Source organism: Lissotriton vulgaris, chromosome 3_1 (assembly GCF_964263255.1).
Source record: "Lissotriton vulgaris chromosome 3_1, aLisVul1.2, whole genome shotgun sequence".
In the NCBI taxonomy this organism is placed as follows: Eukaryota; Metazoa; Chordata; class Amphibia; order Caudata; family Salamandridae; genus Lissotriton; species Lissotriton vulgaris.
This window is the reverse complement of record NC_141689.1, coordinates 1,769,248,732-1,769,270,828: the sequence shown is the minus strand read 5'-3', so window position 1 is coordinate 1,769,270,828 and position 22,097 is coordinate 1,769,248,732. Positions and strand designations below refer to the sequence as shown.

The 22,097-nt window shown below is 44.5% G+C and overlaps 1 protein-coding gene across 1 annotated transcript in view; it reads left to right on the top strand.

Annotated features, from left to right (window-relative positions):
* Window positions 1-22,097, top strand: part of AFG2A (AAA ATPase AFG2A) — a 1,627,379-nt gene that overhangs the window by 639,947 nt on the left and 965,335 nt on the right. The window contains exon 13 of the mRNA XM_086962189.1: window positions 20,734-20,813. Within this exon, the coding sequence (XP_086818315.1) occupies window positions 20,734-20,813 (80 nt within the window). The remainder of the gene's footprint in view (window positions 1-20,733; window positions 20,814-22,097) is intronic.

The window sequence follows — 22,097 nt, the reverse complement described above, 5'->3', positions numbered from 1 at the left end:
ATTCAGTTTGATTTCAAAAGATCATTATCTAGGAAAAAAGGTGGTTTTCAGTTTTTTTCTGAACAGCAGATGGTCAGCCGTCAGGCGAAGATCCAGTGGTAAGTTGTTCCAAAGAACCGCAGCAGGGCCGGCTCTAGGCTCATGGTGGCCCTGTGCAGGGAGCGTAGGTGGGGGCCCCGGAAGAGGGGGGCCGGATGGGGCGGAGCTCAGGAAGGTGTTTTCATAATACGTCCAGAAAAGTCGTTAGATGATTGACCAGTACCTGCGGCTGCTCCTACCCTTCCGAATTCGTCTCAGAACGATACAATTTAGGAGGAGGAGGGCATTGTGACACACGACATGAGGGACTGGGCGCACAGACAGCTGCAGTGCCAGGGCCATGACACGGGCACCGAACCCCCACAACCCCCCACAGAGAAATAATCGGTGGCTCTTTGCCCAGAAACAGTAATATCGATGCCATATCGAATATGGTGTCTTACGCTGAAAAAAGACAGATGCTGCATATTTAGTAAAAATCTGTGTCAAAGTAGGTTTCTTAACACTTCGTTTGTTCTTGTAAAGGAAAACAGAAAAGGCCAACTTGAATTCAGGGAGGACTTCAAAGTGTAATGGAACTGCCAAGAACAGAAAGGACTAGTGTTTTTGTGCTCAGCCTCATATGTCAGTGGGAATTGTAGCAATGGAAGTAGTCCGAGAAGGCATAATTAATTCTTTCTGCCTTCAGCAGAATCATCATTTTCCAAATTACAAATGCCAGACCAAATATCTATTATGTATTTAACAAATAACAAAGTCGTACTTTAATTGCACTACCAAATAAAGTAAGCTTCCATGCTACTGTTTCTGCATCCGACTCGATCGTTTCAAGGCTATGTGTTTTAAGAAACTTGACAACATTATAAAACAAAATACTTTCTAAACCTGAAGGATGCTTGACTTAAACAAAAATATATACAGCCAGTCAAATAATAAGAGCATTAAAGTATTAAAACGGAACAGTAAATAAAAAAATACAATAAATAAAATAATATTGAGTAGCAAGGTCTATGTAAAATGGAATTGAGCAGTAATTCAACATAAGCAAGTGATGCAATACGAGACATTTAGGCCAAAGTAAAGGGCAATTTGAAAAGGTGAACTTTGAAGTGGTTCCGGATTGTTAAGAAATTGGGTATGTAATAAACGCCCCCATAATAAGCTGTGTAGTTTGTAGGAGCCAGTGCAGGCGGACTAAAAGTGCGCATTATTTGAGGTTACAGGTGCTATGAAGAGGTGCACATGGATAATTCTATGACATTTTGATTGGCTAGGAATTTCCATAGCACGAACAGTCAAGGACATACTGTTAGCTGTTGCCTCTGAGCCTGAAGCAGTTAAGTAGCAGAATATTTATTTTTGCCTTTCGTGGTTTACGTTGCCCCTGACATCTTAAGGATTTTGGGGGCCCCTGTTCAGAACAGCTTTCGATATTTGATCCAATTTCAGCTCTTTCATGCCCTTTTTGGTCCGGTCACTGACAGTGTACAGATACACTGGTCCACATTTTAAATGCATTTACATCTAGTATTCAAGGATAGTGGCATGTGATTTCAATATTGGAACACAACAGCAGCTCACTACCATTAATGCAAATAATCTGTTACACCTTCCCATGTGAGGTCATGTTTTGATCTAAAAGGATTTTTTGAATGCACGTTGCTTGAAGCATAAACAGATTTCTCTGCAAATTGTCTGTAATAGACTCACATATCATCCACATTAAAAATACATTAAGGGAAAACATATTTAAATCAACCAGGGCAAGACTCTCTTCAGAACAGAACTGGGCCCATCATGGGCCCCCTGAAAGGCTGTGGTCCTGGGCCAAAGCCCACTTTGCCCATGGCATAAAAAAAACGTCTCTGCACAATCTTTGGCACCTTTCCTGTTGTTTGAAGCAGTGTACTAGGTCGTAAAAGTGCCCCAAACCCCGAAAACGCTCCCCACCTAGGCATTCACCCCTTTGTGGGGAATACCACCAAATCTCACCTGCTGCCAAAACTACAATTTCTCTTACAATGTAAATAGCTCCCACGCCATAAACCCTGCCATATCGGGACCTCATCACTATGCACAAGGAAGATGTTGCAAGTCCTCCCTTTACTCTCCTTGGCAAACAAAGTGCGGGTGTTGGCTGTCTCTATGGCTGCGCCGCCATGCCTTGGCATGTGAACATGAGATCTGCACGGCAATAACTGTATCCCCTCCAGGGTGGAGGGGGGCTGATACTAGACCAAGTGCCTCAGGTTACCACCTTTTGGCAATATTAAAAAGGTCATTTGAATTGCAAACATTTACGAGCATCCCAGCGGCTCCTTGAGCGTGCAGGTCTCATTTGAGAGCACCAGATCGATATGAGAAACTTTCGGGATGCACGATCCAATGAGCTAATCCTCTCACAAACTGGTGTGCAATCGTCTCCCGCAGAACCTACCAGGCCTATATTCAGGGCACAAGTCCTAAATAAAGAAGTGGGGGGACGCTCAGAGACAGGATGTGACGTCACAACAGGAAGTGACGTCACGAAAGGTAAAAAACAGAAATACAGTAATAATCACGTTTCAGTGGGCCCGGCCCCGGTGCCACTGCACCAGTAGCAGCTCGCCCCTGGGTATATGGGGGGGTGAATGAAGTCACGGGAAGAGAGGAGTGAGGGGACGAGAAATGGTGAAAGGATGCGCGCCTCGTAGTTAAGAAAGTGTGAAGGTTCAAGGGGGTGGGGTCGTGAGCAGGTCACGAACAGAGCGGGGGGGGGGAGCATCTGTGAGAGGGGAGAGCGGGGCACAGACTTCAGGAGAGGGAGCACGAGTCACTGAAGGCAAAACGCAGATCTTGATTAGAAACACGGGAGACTCCTACAACGAAAGAGGCAAGGCTTCAAGTGTGGCAATCAAGACTTCCGATCTTCCAAAGAATTACATCTATTGTGAAACATGGCAATCTGTACTAAAATACTCAAACCAGTGGCGTGACGCGAGACCACCGGGCCCCATGCAGATGTGAAGAGGTGCCCCGAGTCCCACATACCTCACAGATCTTCTTCATTGGTCTTGGGCTCACACTCAGGGGGCCTCAGAAAGGACCGGACCCCCTCGCCCCCCAAGGGCTGCCTGCATCCATCCCCCCTTGGGTCCTGCGTTACACCCTTGGCTTAAATTATGAATACCAATATGTGCGAAGTTCCAACGGTATAGGAAATGGACACCTCTTCATTTCTGGTATCGCCATCTCTCTGATAACGTAATCGTCCCGTGGCCCTATTTTACCACCTCTGGTGTTTTTTTCACTCCCACGGGAAGCAATCAGTTTACTTTATATCACAGCATGCCGTAAATGAATACCGGTACACGTTATGCGCTGTAGCAATCAGTAGCACAGAGGACGAGCCCTATTATTTACTCCAAATCACACAGGACATTTAACTTGCAAATGTATTCCGGTAAGGCGGATCTGGCCGCTTTACATTGCCTTAGGGTGTGTATGTCCTTGGTAACAGTCACCTCCTCGTTGTACCCAGCATGAGATGGGTAGCGAGTGAGTGGGCAGGTTAGGGTGATGGGAGGGGTGGAGAGAGGAGGAAGCAGGATGCGAGGAGTATGTCAAGGTTCGGAGATCGGCGGCGCGCCGGTCCGGTAAGTAACACCATCATGGTCCAGTCCAGCTTTTGGTCAGGGGGGACGGCGTCTACCCTGTAAGATACCTTAAAATAAGTGGGGGGACGCCGTCCACCCGCGTGGTACCCCGACTCGAGCCCTGCCTATATTTCATTTTCATTAACTCCCGGCAGGCAGCCACAGGGCCCCAACATGTCAGGAGTATGATCTCATCCCAGACCCCACCCCACCGCCTCTGAGGCTTGCCTCGGCATCGGACCACTGCGGCCTCGTCGGACAGACTCACCTGATGCGGAGGCCCGGCCTGCACCTTAAGTGGCAGACAGGTTCGAGCGGGCAACAGTCCAGCAGAAGACAGGGCAAGGCTAGCCAGGCAGGGAATAGTAAGAATTAAAAATTATGGCCGGCGCCGCACCATCCTTTTCAGTTAGTCTCTAGCCGGGTCCTCAACGCCTCACCGACACCTCTAAGGTCACGAAACACGCGCACTTTTAATTGCGCAATGCGCATGCCTGAAAATAGTCATCAACCCCCACCATTCCCCACCATAAAGACTGCGCAGATGCAGAGACATCTGCGCGCCGCGCATAATTTAAATAAGTAGGAGAGCCTCAGAGACCGGGCGTGTGCACCTAATTAAGAGGCCGGGCCGTGCCCACCATTTAATTAAGGAAGAGGTCGTGGTGTGCTCGCACCGGCATGAAATTACTGAAGGGGCCCTGCGCACAGTTAGTTAATGGAGAAAAAATGCTTGTGTCTCCGTTGGGTAATGGGGCCCCTGGAGTGCAGGGGTTGCGGGGGCCTGTGTTACGCCCCTGCGCCAAATCCTGCCAGGGGGCCGCCAGTGCCACGAACGGATCCTCGTCGTGGCGGCCCCTGGGGTTTGGCGGCCCTGTGCAGGTGCACAGTTTGCACATGCCTAGGGCCGGCCCTGACCGCAGCTACTTTGGAAAACGATTGATCACCCATTCTAACCTTTGACGTGTGTTTGACTGATGCAAGGACCAAATGACATGATCTCAGGTTTCGTGGGGGAACATTAAATTGCAACTTATCTCGCAAGATGTAAGGTCCATTTTTATGCAAGGTTTTATGCGCAAAACACAGGAACTTAAAGCTAGTTCTCTGACGTACAGGGAGCCAGTGAAGTTCCTTTAGGCAGTAGGATGCTGAGCTATATATTTTTTTAGTTATAAATTAGTTTAGCGGCAGCATTCTGGACAACTTGCAGTCTGGCAAAAAGGTAGTCGGCCATGCCAACATAAAGGGCATTACCGTAGTCCAGTCTACTTAAAAGAAGAGCCTGGGTCACGGATTGTCTGCAGTTATAGGGGATCCAGGGAAACAATCGTCTAAGCAGTTTTAGTGTGGCAAAAGCTTTACCACGTAAAGTGCGTACTTGGTCCTGCATGGAAAAGGTGTCATCAAAGACAATGCCTAGGTTTTTTGCTGCTCGTTTGGGTTTTGGAGCAGTACCTAGGACCTGGGGCCACCAACTGTTGTCCCAAACCGTCTGGGCGCCACCAAAGAGTAGAATTTCTGACTTCCCCGCATTTAATTTTAAATAGTGCTGGGACATCCAGTTTGCAAGTTCGGAAAGTTAGTTTATTAAATTGCCCTTAGTCTCTGTATTGGTCAGTTTGTTTAGCAGGGGAATCACTAATTGGGTGTCATCTGCGTAAGAGCAAATTTCAAATCCCCACTTCCTGCTAATGTCCGCCAATGATGAAACATATGCATTAAAAAGGGTAGGACTCAAGGTCGCTCCTTGCGAGACTCCATATATATATTTTTTTTTAACTTTATTATGGAAAGAATGATACAGTTACAGACCTACAACCACGGAGGCTGGTCAGTCAAACAAAACAACATCAACATCAAAGTGCACAGCTCTTCAGCCGACAACCCGGGGGGCCGGCAGCGATATTTCGTGATGATGTAGAAGCAGGTGGTATAACTAGGAGCAGTGAAAGGTTTCACTTTTTTTTTTAATATAAATAAAACCACAAACAAAACACAAAAAAGATCGAGGCATAGCTATGGACAAACTGGCTGTCCCTTATGGCAGTGGGAGATGGGTGAAAGACGTGTTACAATATAAGAAAGGGGAAATATCGGGGAGGGTAGGGGGGGGACCCGGGAGCAAAACAATACAGTGTAGTCAACAAAAACTAAGTACAGGGAACGCTCGGTCAAGGGAGAAGAAGCGGATCCGGAAGGTCGGTGAATGGGGGGGGTGCAAATCTCTCCACGGTATGCGTTCCATTGACCCCAGATCCTACCCCATTTCTTGGGTCTGCTGCGAGAAACATATACAGTTTTCTCTCTAAACATAGAACAGTCCATATTTTCTTTCCACGTTAGGAGCGTTGGCGGCCTTGGGGAACCCCATAACTGGGCTATGTCCCGTTTAGCAACCATATTACCCAAGGTGCCCCATTGAGTTTGAGCAACAGTACAGTCATTCGGTTCCCAGACATTCAGCAGACAACGTCTGGCCTCGGGCAACAACACAACCCCCGTCACTTCACCCATAACCGCATGCGGGACTCCATATTTAATATTCTTTGAGGAGGACGTGTAGGATCCCATTTCAATTGTTTGGGTTTGGTCTTTGAGAAAAGAGGCGAAACATAATAGGGCTTTACGGCAAATCCCTTTTCTGTATAATATTTGAAGTAATTTGGTATGGGACACAGTATCAAATGCCGCAGTAGGGTCCAATAGGATCAGTGCTACTGCTTGATTTTGGTCGACCTGTGATCTGATGCTATCCGATACTGCTAATAGGGTAGCCTCAGTACTATTATTTGTCCTGTAACCTGTCTGTGAAGGATCGAATAAGTTGTTGGTCTCAAGGAAAGCAGTGAGTTGTTTGTCAACTAGCCGCTCCAGAACTTTAGAGAGATATGGTAGCTGTGAAATTGGGCGGTAGTTAGCTGGATCATAGATTCCGAGTCCTGTTTTCTTTAGGAGGGGGAAAACCACTGTTTTTTTCCATATGTCTGGGAAGCAGGCTTGCTCCAAGGATTGATTAAAAATGTTGATAAGGAGGGGACATAAGACATGCACTAGTTTGGAAAAGATAAAAGTTGGGCTAGGGTCAAGTGGGGATCCTGCCTTAACTTCAGACATAACCTTTGCCACCTGTTCCTCTGAAAAAGGGGTCAGTGTGTCAAGATGGATTTTTGCAGCGGAGTGGGGGGCCAGGTTTTCCCAATCAGTATTATCTTCTTCAGGGGTATTATCAAAAGATGAGTAGATTTTTGTCACTTTATCAGTGAAAAAGTTGTTAATTAACTCACAATTCTCTATCGTGGGAGTCATAGTCTGTGACAGACTAGTAGGTTTACAAAGTTCCCGAATAACTTTGTATAATTCCTTCGAAGTGCTACCATTATCTTCCACCCTTTTTGTATAATAAATTGTTTTAGCTTGTTTTATCATGCGGTTATAATTTTTCAGCCAAATAGTTTAGTCTATCAATGCTGTATTTTGACAGTCTCCATTTATGTTCTAAGGCAGTGGTTCCCAAACTTTTGACTCCTGAGGACCCCCACTGAATCACAACTGGAAGCCGGGGACCACCAAGCAATTTGTACAATTTCAATTTCAAAAAATTAAAACAGTAATTCGCAAAAAATACACAAACAAGTACACATCAAACAAATACGTGCATTAATAAAGCTTTTATTATTTTATATTGAAAAATATGCAAAAATCAAAACATTTTAATGGGAAGGATGGTGCTGCATCTCGGCTACTAACTTTTCAATGTTTGGTTTTATTTCAGAACCCTCTCACCCTCACAACCCTCTCACCCTCACCCCCTCACACACCCCCTCACAACCCCCTCACTCTCACACCCCCTCACCCTCACCCTCACACCCCCACTCCCTCACCCTCACACTCCCTCACACACCCTCTCACCCTCACACACCCTCTCACCCTCACACACCCTCTCACCCTCACACCTTCTCACCCTCACGCCTCACACTGCTGCATGCCACACACTGCTGCACGCCTCACACTGCTGCATTACTCATACTACTGCATGCTGCACACTGCTGCCCGCCTCACACTGCTGCACGCCGCTGCACGCTGCACACTACTGCACGCTGCACACTACTGCACACTGTTGCACGCTGCACACAGCTGCACGCTGCACACTGCTGCACGCTGCACACTGCTGCACGCTGCACACTGCTGCATTACTCACACTGCTGCATGCCACACTCAGGGGCATCACTCAGGGGCACCACCACATCACTCAGGGGCACCACCACATCACTCAGGGGCACCACCACATCACTCACGGGCACCACCACATCAACTCACGGGCACCACCACATCACTCAGGAACACCACCACATCACCCTGGGACACCACCACATCACTCTGAGACACCACCACATCACTCTGGGACACAACCACATCACTCAGCCCAACCACATCATCACTCAGCACCACAACAGCATCGCTCAGCACCACAACAGCACTGTCCTTGCTTGCTACCAACATGCATTGCCATAGCCAATAGGACTCGCATTAGGAAAGTGTAAGCTATTGGATTTGTAAATAACAATGCTATTAATTTATATATTTTCAAAGCCAACACACATTAAAAAAAAATTGTCATTTACAATACCAATAGCTCACACTTTCCTAATGCGAGACCTATTGCATCGCAAATGCTTGTTTAAAAATACAAGCTTGCCTTTGTCTCCACTCATGGTGTATGGGAGGTACCACTAGTCAGAGTGCCCACTGCAATGTTAGCACGCTGGATTGTCCAATTCATGAATTCTCTCTTTTACTTTACATCCAGCAGATGCACACTGTGCGGGTATCTTGGTCCAAGCACTGCACTTCTGTACTGGGCTCACAGCCCATAATTAATGTTAGAAGGGTTATGCATGTAACAAAGGGCACAACCTATGTCAGGGGATTTGTGGGGGGGCAACAGGAAGAAGTCGAGAGACTAAAGCAAACCTTACTGCTACAGTGGAAATGCTATTTCAAAGAGGTAGGTGATCATCGAAATGAAAACTGTGGTAATAATCACACAATCCTACTATTTTTCAAAGTTGTAAGTCAGCAAAAACATAAATCGTAACAGCGCCCTGTGTAAAAACGTGTCCTTCATAAACTTCAATGGTGGGGGCTAGCATGTAATGTTGGTGACTGGTGAGCCAGAGGCTGTGGTCAAAGCAACAGGCTTAAGTATTGCGCCTTCTGATAAGACTGGAAAAACCACTGCAAAGAACTCGAGTGGAACACTTTTTTTGTAAAGGTCAACTGGAAAATAAAGAAATAAATATAGTCCTGAGTGGATGCGTCACAGATTTTGGACTGCTTTGTTAAATTCAATTACAAAACAAAACAAACAAATCTACACACAAACACACAAATGAAATACTTACATGCAGTTCCAGAAGAAGAGCCCTCCTGCCCGTTCAACGTGCTCCAGCGCTCTGGTAACAAACAGAACAGGAACCACACGCACTGCTGTGCGAGCTCGAGGTAGGGTGAAGGGCAGATTGAATAGCACAATATAAGTGCAATCACCCTTCAGCTTGCACCTACAGCGGAATGGTGATTGGCCCGATTGCATTGCAGTCGCCAAGGACATTCACACCTCTCCTGTGTGGGGAGCCTGAGGGGCAGATTGAATGGCAGTCTTGGCGCACTGGCGCCAAGTATATTCACACCTCCTTATGTGCTGCGAGGGCTCATGAGTGTTTAGTCTTTTTATACCGAGTTAGGCACTCAAGTCCTGCGGACCCCCTGGGAATGTGTCACGGACCCCTGGGGGTCCGCGGACCACACTTTGGGAAACGCTGTTCTAAGGTTTGGCATTTTCGTTTGTTTGTTTTTAACTCGGGTGTATACCATCTTTCTAATCGGGGTTTAGAAACTGGTTTGCTATTAAGTTTAGGAGCACATTTTTCAAGTGACTTCTCAATCTCTTTTTGTAATTGGACAACTGATGTGGAGACAGAGCTCTGGAGGAGGGTGACAGAGTTTTTGTAAGTAAAATGGGTGGAGAAGGTTTCCTGAGTAATTAAATTCCATGCTCTTTTCCCTACTTGATATGCTGATTCAGTCTTGGATGGTTTATTTGGTAGGGCTAGGGAAAAAGAAATTAGAAAATGATCTGTCCAATGAAGTGATTTGATCTCATGGAAGTTAATGGTCATTATATTAGAAAACGCCAAATCTAGGGTATGGCCAGCCTCATGGGTCGGTTCCAGGATCCTTTGTGTTAATTGCATTATGGCCATATCATTTTCCAGGTGTTTAACGTCCGGATTTACTGTATTTTCGTAATGGAGATTAAAATCACCTATGACTAAAAACCTGCTCTGTTTCAAACAGAGAGAAAAAAGTTGTGTAAGAAGGTCAGTATTTAATCCGGGGGGGTGACCAGTGGGATTATAAATAACAGCACCACCCAGTAATACATAATTGCCCTTTGAAATTGAGAATGCTAGGATCTCATGGGTCCCCGTTTGGATGACTGTAGAGGGAGTGCAGGAGAGATGTTCTTTAAAGAGAATGGCTAAACCACCGCCTCTCTTACCCTTTCTATTCTGTTTTAGCATTTTATAGCCTGGTGGTAAAGCAGAAACAATATCAGGAGTATTATTATCATGAAGCCAGGTTTCAGTGACAAAAGCAAGGTCAGGGTTTAGCTCATCTAATGTATCCCAGATCTCTGTCTATGTTTAGGAAGGCATCTGGTGGTAAAGTAGATACAATTTAGATTAAAGGTACAGTGCTGATTGTTTGTAGCTATACCTGTGACATATGTATCTAGGCAGCCCCACTTGCAGTCTAGGCATGTGAAAGGGCCTTCAAACTCCTCCGGAGAAGCTTTTGTACAGCACAGTGATTTGTTTACCAGCCAGTTTAAAAAGCATATCTCGAGAGTAAGTTATTGGAGGGAACTCCTGTAAGGTGGAAGATCAGAGTGCCTGGCCCCTAGGCACAGTCGGGCGCGGCCGGGCGCAGACGGGCTTGCCTTTGGCAAGCCGGCTGCGCGTCGAGGCAGACATCCACTTTATAGGTTTCCAGTTGGACAGCTAGACTGCCAACCACCGCAACACTTTCTCCCGGGAGAAAGGTACTTCCGGACCACGTCTAAAGCTCCTTCCACTCAACCGGAACTACATCCGTGGTGGACTGGGGAGGTACGTGGTAAAAGCTAGGCGAAGTGAGCAAAACTAAGCAATTATGTGAGATTGACGTTATATATATATATATATATTTTAAAAGCATGAAAATCAAAAATGAACAGACTAAAATTAAAATCAATTTGCAATCTCAAATACAATATGCGAAAGAGCGATGTTGGCGATAGTATAGAGTCACAAGGAGCCCTTTACCAGGCACTCCGCTCTATGAATCCAGAGGAGCATAGTGAGCCCTTTCTTTGTTTCATGTACTCTTCTGATCTCCGCTCTGACCCTCCCCCTCTCTCCGAGCGTCTGGCGGATGTATCCTTAAAGGAACGAGAAGAACATGTATCAGTATCCTGATAACTGTCAGAGGTTCAACATTATCACGGTTACGTAAGTAGTAATGTTTTTCAGTAGATTTCTGTGTAGAAGACACCCCCTGTGATTTTGTTTTTTCTTATTGTCCCACTTCTTTGTGGAAGAGTCGGGTGCCTACTTAAAGTTATCCATTTCAGAATTACTCTTTACCAGTGGTTTTCCTGGTCTGGCTCTCAAATTATCTCTACCCAGCCTAGCATAGGTTTCTTCAATAATTTTAGGCAATTTGCATTACTATTTTGAAGGAGGCAGATCCCTTAGGTGTTGGTGTATAGCTAATGTGGCTGCTTCCCCTTTTATGTTACTAAACATTATGGTATATACTGTGGCAAAATTGCCCATCAGTTTCATCCCTAAATCCAGGGCCGGTTCCGCCCGTGTTCATTCTGTACCTGTTTTGAGACCTCAGGTAAAACTACTAGAGAAAGGGTACCATGTGTTTTGGTATATACTGCGGCCAAGACTGTATCCTAAATGGCACAATCTTCTACCGGGGGAGCCATCACAGTTGGCAAGTGGATTGTTAATATGCTATGCTTTTCCTGCAGGCTCGTATGGAGAAATACTGCTTCAAGCTGGTTTGGTTGTTTTTGCGATGCAAAATGGAATTTCTTCCCTTGTGGATGGGAGTTTTCCCCATTACTGCATTCAGTGTTTGAGGACTAATGCCTGGTATAGCTAACTGTGGTGCTACGACTTGAACAGGCCGTGCAGGAGCAAGTGTTAATGTTCCCATTACAAATTGTGTAAATCCTCTGTATATTGTTACTAGATTATTATATAATCCCCGTATCTGGCCTGTGGTCAGACGATCACCATTGGGAAACCCTGGGTATCCAGCTAGGACTGGCCCTTCATTGCTGAGGGGGCCCAGTCTCACGTTTTATATCCTATGAAGAAGTGCGCATTTAAACCAATTGGTATGTTCTTAGTAAGTTAGAGGAATATCCACCACCTCCTAAGGAGTGTATTCGTCTGGTATTTCACCTACTTCATATTTGTGAAATAGCTGTGTAGCATTATCTGCAGCAGGGACTTTGACCCATGAGTAAAATGCCTCCGTCCTAAATGCTTCTTATGCCTCTACCACAAAAGTAACATCCTCACCGCCTAATGTGAGGCTTTGTTGAAGTAATTTTTGAGGGACTGCATGTCTGCAGTTCTCAGAAATATTCTGTTCCATGTTTTGTAAGAAATGTTTTACTGATTTCAGCTAACACAGCGGGAACAATGTCCTTTCAAGCTTGAATTTAATAGCGGCCATTACACAGGATGTACCTACTCAGCCGAGGAGGATGTTTCCTACCACCACGGACGTCGCTGGTTCTAAAAAGTGTATAGGGATCTCTGAGGAAGCACGATTCAACTACTCAGTTGATCCATACAAAATAAGAAACCAAACAACATTGGCGGCGCCATGTTGTGTAGGTTCCACTAATCAGTAGGAACTGCGCGTTTGCAGACGACATAAAGCTAGGATGGTGCCAAACTGATTCCATGTACTCCTGTAGGATATGTTGTCCCTTTGAACTAGATAGCGCTCAGTGCCACCGTTAGCCCCCCTAAACCTGAACAGGGAGAGAACAGTTCTGGCAACCCCTGAACATGACAACTCTGTTCCCTCAGGAACCATAGTGTTTTTTTTTGCTCAGAGAAATATACAAAGAATACATGTAGAGGCGTTTTCAATATTTATTGAAACGTAGTGATTCTTGTATAGAAAATATGGGCTGTGATGATTGTTAGACAGAGGCAGACAAAGGTTATAATGAGTGTCAACACGGTGAATAAAACAAAGAGTTCCACCATCTTGTTGCAACCGATTATATATGCATACATTTAAAAGATTATAACAATCAAGCATACTACTACGATGCTAACCCTAACCTATGTATCTAGGGTGTGAAGGTTTGGTCTGCCATGAAAACCCCCTTCTGTGTGATCTAACCCCTTTACCTGTTGGCTAAGAGTGTAGTATCCTGTCTTGGTCACAAACTGGACAACCCTCACAGAGACGTCAGTCAGCTGTTAGGCAAAAGCTTCAGCATGCAAGGACCCCTCGAAGTCAGCAGAAGTTTCTCCTCTGTGCTGGGAAACAAAAGGCTATTCATAGAAAATGGAATCCTTGCCTCGGGCCGAGATTGTGATCAAACAACTCTTGTTTGTGTTCTACAGATATCTGTGTCGCCATATGGATGTAATAATAAACACATTTGTATTACGCACTCAAGAGACCGTGCACCTAATACCAATGCATTGTGAAAGTATTCTCACAAAGTATTTCATGTCAGCAAGGTCAATGTTTCTACGAAACTAGTCCAAGTGTCACAAATGCAAATGTATATCAAACACGGATGTGGCAAAGAAAAGGCGACTTTTGGAAAAAGGATCGAGCACATGCACTAATTCCAACAGGGCATAACTCCCTGCACATGACAACAAATGGTATTCAAGAAACTGTTTATTTAATGGTCACACCATGAAAGTGAGGAGTTTAATACTGCAAAGCTGAAATAGCTCAAGGATGAAAATGTTATGTGTGATCAATGGGCGCTTCTAAAGCTCTACACCTGCATGAGGCACATCATTCAGTGTATTCATTCTTGTCTCATAGGCTGCCATGGCAATTAACAGATGGACTTTTATAAAGATCTGTAAGCATTTTATAAGGTTTTACCTTGGGATGGTAGTATTCACTTTCTCATAATGGTCACGATTAATCCTATCGCGTCAAAGGATCTTGCACATTTGTTAATTACAGTCTTTTAAGGAAAATGGCAAATATGTTGAGAAGACTTGGATTTAGATAAAGAGTAATTTGTTAAATATACTAACTCGAAAAAGACAGTGAAGGTTTCAAGTGGAAAAAATCAAATCTGTGTCCTCTCAGTTGCAGAATTATATTAAAGACTAACTCTTGGTATTAATATTTGGCTAATAGTACAACACTCAGAAGCATACAGAGTGAATTCTTGGCCTACATGTAATACAACTGAACATCTGGAATAAAAAAGACAGGCCTTCAAACATAAAACAATTATAAATAAAAGGAAATTATGACAAATTGAACAATTGGCGTATGATCGAGAATATTATGTAGGCACAACAGATAGCAAAATATAAAAGCCATGGCTACCAGTAGTGGTACAGAGCCAACAGCTTAAACCTGAAATGCATATCCCTAAAACTAAGAAAAAGCCTATATCAATTCATATTTTGTTTGTATGCCTTCTGAAAGGACCAATATTGTTTAGGCTCATGATATAGATTCACAGTAAAAAAACTATTTGGACAGATTTATAGCTATAATTACATTGATTATCACTAGCTAGGCCCCTGATGGGCTGCATACTATTCTTATTACATTTGGTCCATTAACATGGACCAAAATCATTTTATCTTTATTTAGATATATCGTTCAAATAAGATTATTCCTCCATCTTGGCAAGGGTCAGTAATTCCACCAATATTTAAGAGGTAGTATATCGTCTTATATCTTTACTAGACTCATCAGTCAAAATATATAGCTGAGTAATTCTACAGAAATTAGAAGAATAGACCAAGGATCACGCTTTGAACCCAATAGACCAGATAGGGTTCTGGTCAGGACTATCCACTTTGCCCCAAACCTTACATTTGAGCTATTTAGATGAAAATTTCTATACTTGTTTTGTGGACTTTTGTGAAGTGTTTGATGTAGAGGACTGCCCCCGTTTATGGAGTAAACTTTGCTTGGTGTCTTTAGGGCCTGCTTATAGTGTTGCATATAGAAACCTGGACTATGAACCAAATAAGAGAAAGAGGACAGCTCTCATGTAAGATTAACGTTTCTAATAGCAATCTCCCTGGGTTGTGTCCTTGCTTTTATCTTGTTTGCATTGTATCTGTCAAATTTACCCATCAAACCTTTATATGTTGCCGATTTGGTATTCTGGATCATATGCTTGTTGGCCTTCAGGAATGACTTGATACCTTTAGAACATACTGTAAGTCAAATAAACTTACCATTAAGGTAGATAAAAGCAAATAATGAGTTTTAGTAGTCATAATGGGACCTATACCTGGTGGCTAAAGAGTGTTAACAAGGGAAAAATCTTACAATATATAGTGTGTGTTTACCGGTAAGTTGACCTGGAATTTGCTTCGGGAAAATGTACTGGCTAATACTTTAGCCATGATGGCTGAACCTGCCAGATTTGATACAATGTACTGAGATAGGCCTCTGAGACCTTTGCCTAGAGATCATGCACAGAAGTGTCCCAATTTTGCTGCATGTAGTGGCAGCCTTTGCTTTGGAAAAAACGAATTATAAAATCATAGAAAACATGTGCCTGAGAAAGGAGCTTTTAATGACCCAAGCAGTGGTAGTAGTGGCCCTGCATGTGGAGACGCTAAAGGTGTATTCCTAGGCAGGTTTAGTAGGGAAATTGAGGAGTCTATTGATGCGTTGTTTCTGAACATTCATCAGCAGTGCTATGCAAAAAGAAAATTAAGAGAGAGATCTTACATCATTAGATTTAAATCTTCTGATTGCTCATACAGAAATGATTGAGCACATCTGAATATTTAAAAATTGTTTGATTAATAACTCATCCCCTGCAAGTGTTACATGGGTTTGTGGCCGAATTAGTGGATGCCCAGGTATAATCCATTGGAGGCTAAGGTTGTCCTAGGTTCGAGATTTCTCATGGTATATAAAGTCCTCATAGTTAATGCCCCCGGACTTGTGTATTAGCTTCAGGAATAAATCACCTTGATGAAAGTAACTGGAGGGACAGCGAGAGGGCCATGGCCAGCAGCCGATGGATGCCCATTTGTTACCCCCCCACCACCACTCCTCCCGGCGGCCTGCGATTTTCTGGAGGGCAGCCTGTTGCAGCAGAAAAAGACCACCGATATTACCTGCATCCAGAGTGCTCCAAGATGGTGGCCGCCCGTCTTTGAAGCCGCTGCTCCTTGCTTGCCTTCCCAACTGCAGTGGGAGTGGATTTAGGGGGTTGGAGGGACTTGCATGCACTATCTCGGATCACAACCCCCATATTGATGTTACTCTGATGGGGAGGAAAACTTACCTACATTCCTAGCTGGTGACAGAAGGCGGCAAGCTTGGAAGAGCTCATGTTCTGCACTCTAATCGGTGAGGGCTTTCAAAACTACTTTGATGAGAACGTGAGTACTGCTACCTCCCCACTTGTATAATGGAAAGCCTTTAAGGTGGTCATCAGGAGACATTGCTTGTCTGACTGTGGGAATCCTCAAGTCCCTCTTTCAGGACATTTTAGTACTTGAATGCCCCTGACTTTACCATTACTACTTAGCAGCCCAACTTCAGTGGTTTGTGGGAGGGTTCTCCGGTGAGACGCCCCAGATCTGCTGCGATTACCAGAACCCCCTAACTCACAACAACTGTAGACTCTGCTGCTTAACCCGAGGCGTGCCATCCATAAAGGTCACCTTGACTTACCCGTTCTCCGGGCATGCTGGATGTGCGTTCTTACCACGGTGCGTGTGGGGTCACCTTATTCCCCGAATTTGCAGCTACAGGCATTGCTTACACAATTGCAGGTTATTGAAGGTCGCTTGCTGGAATGGAAGGTGAAGGGGTTAGACACGGTGGCCCCGTTGTACACTGATGGCATGCTACTCTCATTTGATGACCTATGTACTGACTATGATATACCGGTGGGACAATTTCTGCGGCTCCCTGATTGCAGCTATACATATAATTTGGGATTATAGAACCCAAGCCCCTCCTTAGGTGTAGCTACCTTTGAGACACCTCCAATGTCCACCACCTAATTTCGGATCTCTGTGTGGCCAGCAGCGGTCGGCAGAGGACAGAGTGGCGGTGCCGGGGGAGGTGGGTACGAGGCGGGAGACAAATAAAAAAAAGGCTCCCAGAGTGCCCTGCGGCCAATCCTGATGCTGCTTTCATGCTGCTGAAAGCAGCGTCAGGATTAGCCTTAGTGCCGATAATTTGCACTCCCACACAGACAAAGAGCCTGTACCTGCTCTCTCCAACCCAGCAATGCAACTGTGGTTGAAGAGAGCTTCACTGCACATGTGGGTTTGGCCGACCTGAGACGGCTGGCCAAACTAACATGCGCAATGAAGGCATTGTCCAACACTCCCTTTCCAGCCTTTCACCACCCTGGCCCTGCCTCCAATACTCCCGCTCCAGCCTTTCAATACCCTGGCCCCGCCCCCAATCCTCTGTTTCGAGTGAAAAAAAACCCGATAATAAACAAGAGTTTATCATCGTTTTATTTTAAATTTTTTGGGCTTGTGGCAAGGGGGGCAACACTCCTCTACCATAGAGGAGGAGCCGCTGCTGTATGTGGCTTTGCGTGACGATGCCTGCTCTCCCCTTGCAATACTACGGGACAGTTGGGAAGAAGACCCAGGAGCCCCCATCTCAGATCGAGATTGGGCCAATATGTGGGAAGTGGCACACAGAATTTCCCGCAATGCACACTTTAAATTGATCCACTTCTATATCCCCCACCGAGTGTATCTCACCCCTTTGAAACTGTGTATATTTCCACCTTGCATCACCTTACTGCCCGAGCTGTCGCGTCACCCTGGGAGACATCCTCCATATGGTATGGTGCTGCCCCCACTTAACCTTCTACTGGTCGGAGGTTGTGCGCCCCTTTGCAGAAACCACTGACTGGTCTCTGAGCCCTTCCCCCGGTTTTGTCTCTTGGGCCCCTACACCCACCTTGCTAAATGCAAAGTCACTAACCGCTTCATTGATCTAGCCTTACTGTTGGCTAAGCGTAGATCACCGTGCTATGGAAGACTACTGAGGCCCAGCGGGTTGAAAGTTGGCAGGCAGATGTGATACGGTGGCTGACCTGGGAGGTTATAGCGCTGGTCTGTGAGGCACAGTAGGGCAAACGCACCCTAGAACAGGCACGAGCTTGGGTTGTAATTCTAGCGGATTTCCAAGGAGGCAAGGCTGAGAGTGTAGGTGAGACCTCCAGTTAAATTTTCCTTTAGCTACATTCCTTCTGTTAGCTGCTCCATACCTGTTACCTTAGCCCTGGCTCTACTTGAGGCTCTCCTGACTTATTAGAAGGTTTTTTCATTGGTCTCCTTTCCTGTCATGATGTGCTTCCTGTGAGATACCCACTTTTGTCGTCATCGCCTGATTTCTTCTCTTATCATGGGGGGAGGTAAGGAGGAGGATACACATGCCGTGGGTAGGGGAGATTGGGTTACGTAGTTGTTTGTTCACTTTTTATTTGTTTGCTTTTCTATGAGGAATATATCTCTACTGACAAACGCTAAGTCATTAATCAGCGGATCTTTAGTTGAGGTAAAAACATTTCAACTTACAATGGTGATTTCTTTTACAATTTACAATTATTGACTTCTGGCGTTCCTGACAGTGAATTTTTAAAAATCATACAATGTAAGTGCATTGATACATATTTTTAATTTTAAACTACTGTTTTGTACCTATAATGTTTTTTTTTAAATAAACAAAAAACTGGAGGGACACAAAGATGGCCCCCGACAAATTATTTATTTATTTTCTTACTTATCCCTGTAAGGTTGTGGCACTCTGGCAAGCTCCCCATACCTAGCTGTTTCGAATGCGGGTTGAGTGAGGGTAATTTGTTCCATGTGGTCTGTGATGGCCCGGTGATTGTGACTTACTGGACTACCATATTGACCACAATTTTGAATGTACTGGGCAGGCCATTTGACCACTCGCCATGTACTGTCTTCTAAGTATACCGGGAGATCTCTGTGGCACCCACAGAGAGGATACTCTGGTTGGTATTGATACCTTGGACAGCTGTGCAAAATTAGAGAACCCCAGGCTGTCCTCACCAGTATAAGGCCATCTGGGAATGATTTACGACTATTTTACTATTCTTTTCAACTATGACGAAGAATGTCTCTCCTTCAGTTCTCACTCATAGTATTCTGTTTGACAAATGTTTTTTTTCCTTATGTGCTATGTACCACGCTTGCTACCATTCCTTACATTTAATAAAGTATGATTTATAAAAATTAAAAAAAGACAAAGATACTTATCTCCTGACATGAGATTCTTGCTGTTACTGATGAGTGTGTGTCACTGACACTGCCCCGTAGCACTAGTCCGGAAATTCGATTGCTAAAGCTGAATCTTTGCTAATGCGTACAACGATTCCATATAGTCTCACTAATTTTTTGGGTATTTCTCCTTGTTGCTTTTTGCTGAAAATAAGTTTTGAAGCCAGTAAAGGAATGTACGATGTCAATTTGTTTATTGATTTAAAATCACGCAAAAATGTAAATGAATTAACATGAGTACACCACCAACAAAAGATCCATACGAAAGACGAGCAAGTACATACAAGACTAATAGACTCTCTAAAACCAGACAGCTATATTGAAAGAGGGGTAGAAATACAAACATTTGGATTATGGTTATTCATTACTAGACATAATGCCCTTCTGGGCACCTCAAGTGTGGGATAAACACAGTAGTGCCTGGCAGGGAATAAGGGTGGAGGGGCAGGGGGGAAGGTAGGGTGGCAGCGGACCAAAAAGAAATACCACTTACCTGTTCCACCAGCCGCGTCTGTCCTCCGCTTCTTGAGTCCCGGAACCAGGAAGGACCCAGGCTTCCCGTCGCAAATCACAATGCTGCAATGCAGTATTGTGATTGGTCTGAGCGCGTGGATAGGCGCTCAGATGGGGACTTGGTGGGCCTTGGCATGTTCCCCACCAGGCTGTATAATACAGCCCGTTGGGGAACATGCAAAGTGTGCATGACTTTTTGGCAGGCCACGACTGCAGGCCAAGCAGTCATGGGCACTTGGAGTGTGCAAACCACTCCTCCCCCTGTGCCTCCAGCCGCACCCTAGCCCCAAACCTGCGAAAAATAAAATAATGATTACGTTATTATCCTTTTATTTTTCCTTCTCAAAGAGCTATGGGGCGACGCTCCTCCACCTTAACGGAGGAGCCGCCCCTGGATAAACGTCTTTTAAATTTCACAAATTCCAGGTGTACCAAGGGGCACTTGAAAAAGATGGACTTTGTGCTACAAAAAAACCTTATGCCCGGAATATACTCACCTGCCTGGAGCTGCATTTGGGTATAGGAAACTTACATGAGCATTCTCCATGAAATGCTGTTTATTGTAAAACTGGAATCCTCTGACATGAATTTCCAGGGGTAAAAACCGGACATAAACATGATGACATACTTGTATGACACCACTATTTACAGGTGGTATCTTATCTAGTTACGACTTAAGCTTCCCTCCTAGCAATCACAACCAGGTTACCACCTTTTTTGTTCTCTTCCTGTTGTGTAGTAGTAATACACTTCAATCTTACAATCTGTGTGTGTGTTACAGATGGCACTAAGCCCACGTACAAGCTCAAATATACTTGTCAGTGCAAAGTTTAGAATGTTTGTATCTTTAGCACTTAGAAGCAGAATAAGTGGTCACGAAATGTAGATCTAATAGCCACACAAGTAATATATAATCTTGAATATTTTATTTCTAGATCTTCAGGAAGGCCAGAGCTGTGTCCCCTTCGATACTTTTCTTTGATGAAATCGATGCTTTAGCAGTAGAGCGAGGGAGGTAAGACTGACTTCCATGTTTCACTTTTTGATGTGTTTGGTTGCACATCTGACTTCTGATGCACAGTATTGGAGTTATAACCCTTATTTCCCATGGCTTGAGTACGGAAGGACAGCCAAACCATTTGCCTGAAATGTTGCACACTTGAAGTTGCATTAATTAGTTTAGATCTTCTACATTTAGGTCTGGTCTACCTCTATTCTACTGTTCCGAGTCTTCAGTGAAAGCACTCACAGAGGTTTGTGAGAAGAGTGCATGGCGGGTTTATACGTTTGTGTAGAGTCTTTCATGTCTGTGGTGTACTGGACGATGCATAAGAGCATCCTAGTGTTTTGAGCCTCTATCCGGGGCGTAACGCATGCCTCTGCAGCACAGAGGGGCCCCAAACCTTTCAGAGGTCCCCATTCTTCCTAAGAGCAATGAATATCTGTAAGATATGTGAGACTCGGGCCCGTCTTCACATTGTGCTGGAGGGCCCTCTCATTTTATGCTACACCACTGCCTCCATGACTGTAAGCTATTTAGCATACACTGGTGGCAATCAAAGTTGGTCTCGCTGGAGATTTAAATTTCCCTTATTTGCTAACCTTTTTTCATTTTATTTTTCATATGCTTAGGATACGGCAAAAACATTTTTCCATTTCATACATTTCACATAGTAATTAGGATCTGAGCCTATGCAGTGGAAAAAATGAAGTAAAATCAACTATCCATAGGGCCCTTCACCTTTTCTCCAAAGTGCAATATATACATCTATACAAAGCTATCTAGGAGATTGCGTACATTCTAACCATCTAAATGGTTTGTCTTCTCTAAAATGCAAGTACAATAGAATTAGAAAGTGCAAATTATATTCTGAATAGTGCTCTATATTCTTCCATTGTTTCATTTAAACCACTTACAATTATTATTGTATGTATCGCTATACAGCAACCAGTGCATACTAAATCATCAGAAAAGGCAGGTAAAACGCAGTTCATATGACCCAACCTTCCCCTAAAATGCAATACATACTTATAGTTCGAACTAGTCAGAGCTATCTGAGAATCCCCTTATATTCTAACCAGGTAACAAAAATTGTTTCCCATCACACATGGATGCGGTGGTCTGTTGGATAGGTACAGCTATGTTTATTCGTACCTATTCTGAGAATTCTTGTCTACCCATTCTACCTTCTATTCAAGATACGGGAAATTTAAAGAATTGGATGAGATGGGCTCACTCACGTAATGTGAAATGCTCCATCTAGACCCCCACATTCCTCCCTGGTAAGATGATACGACC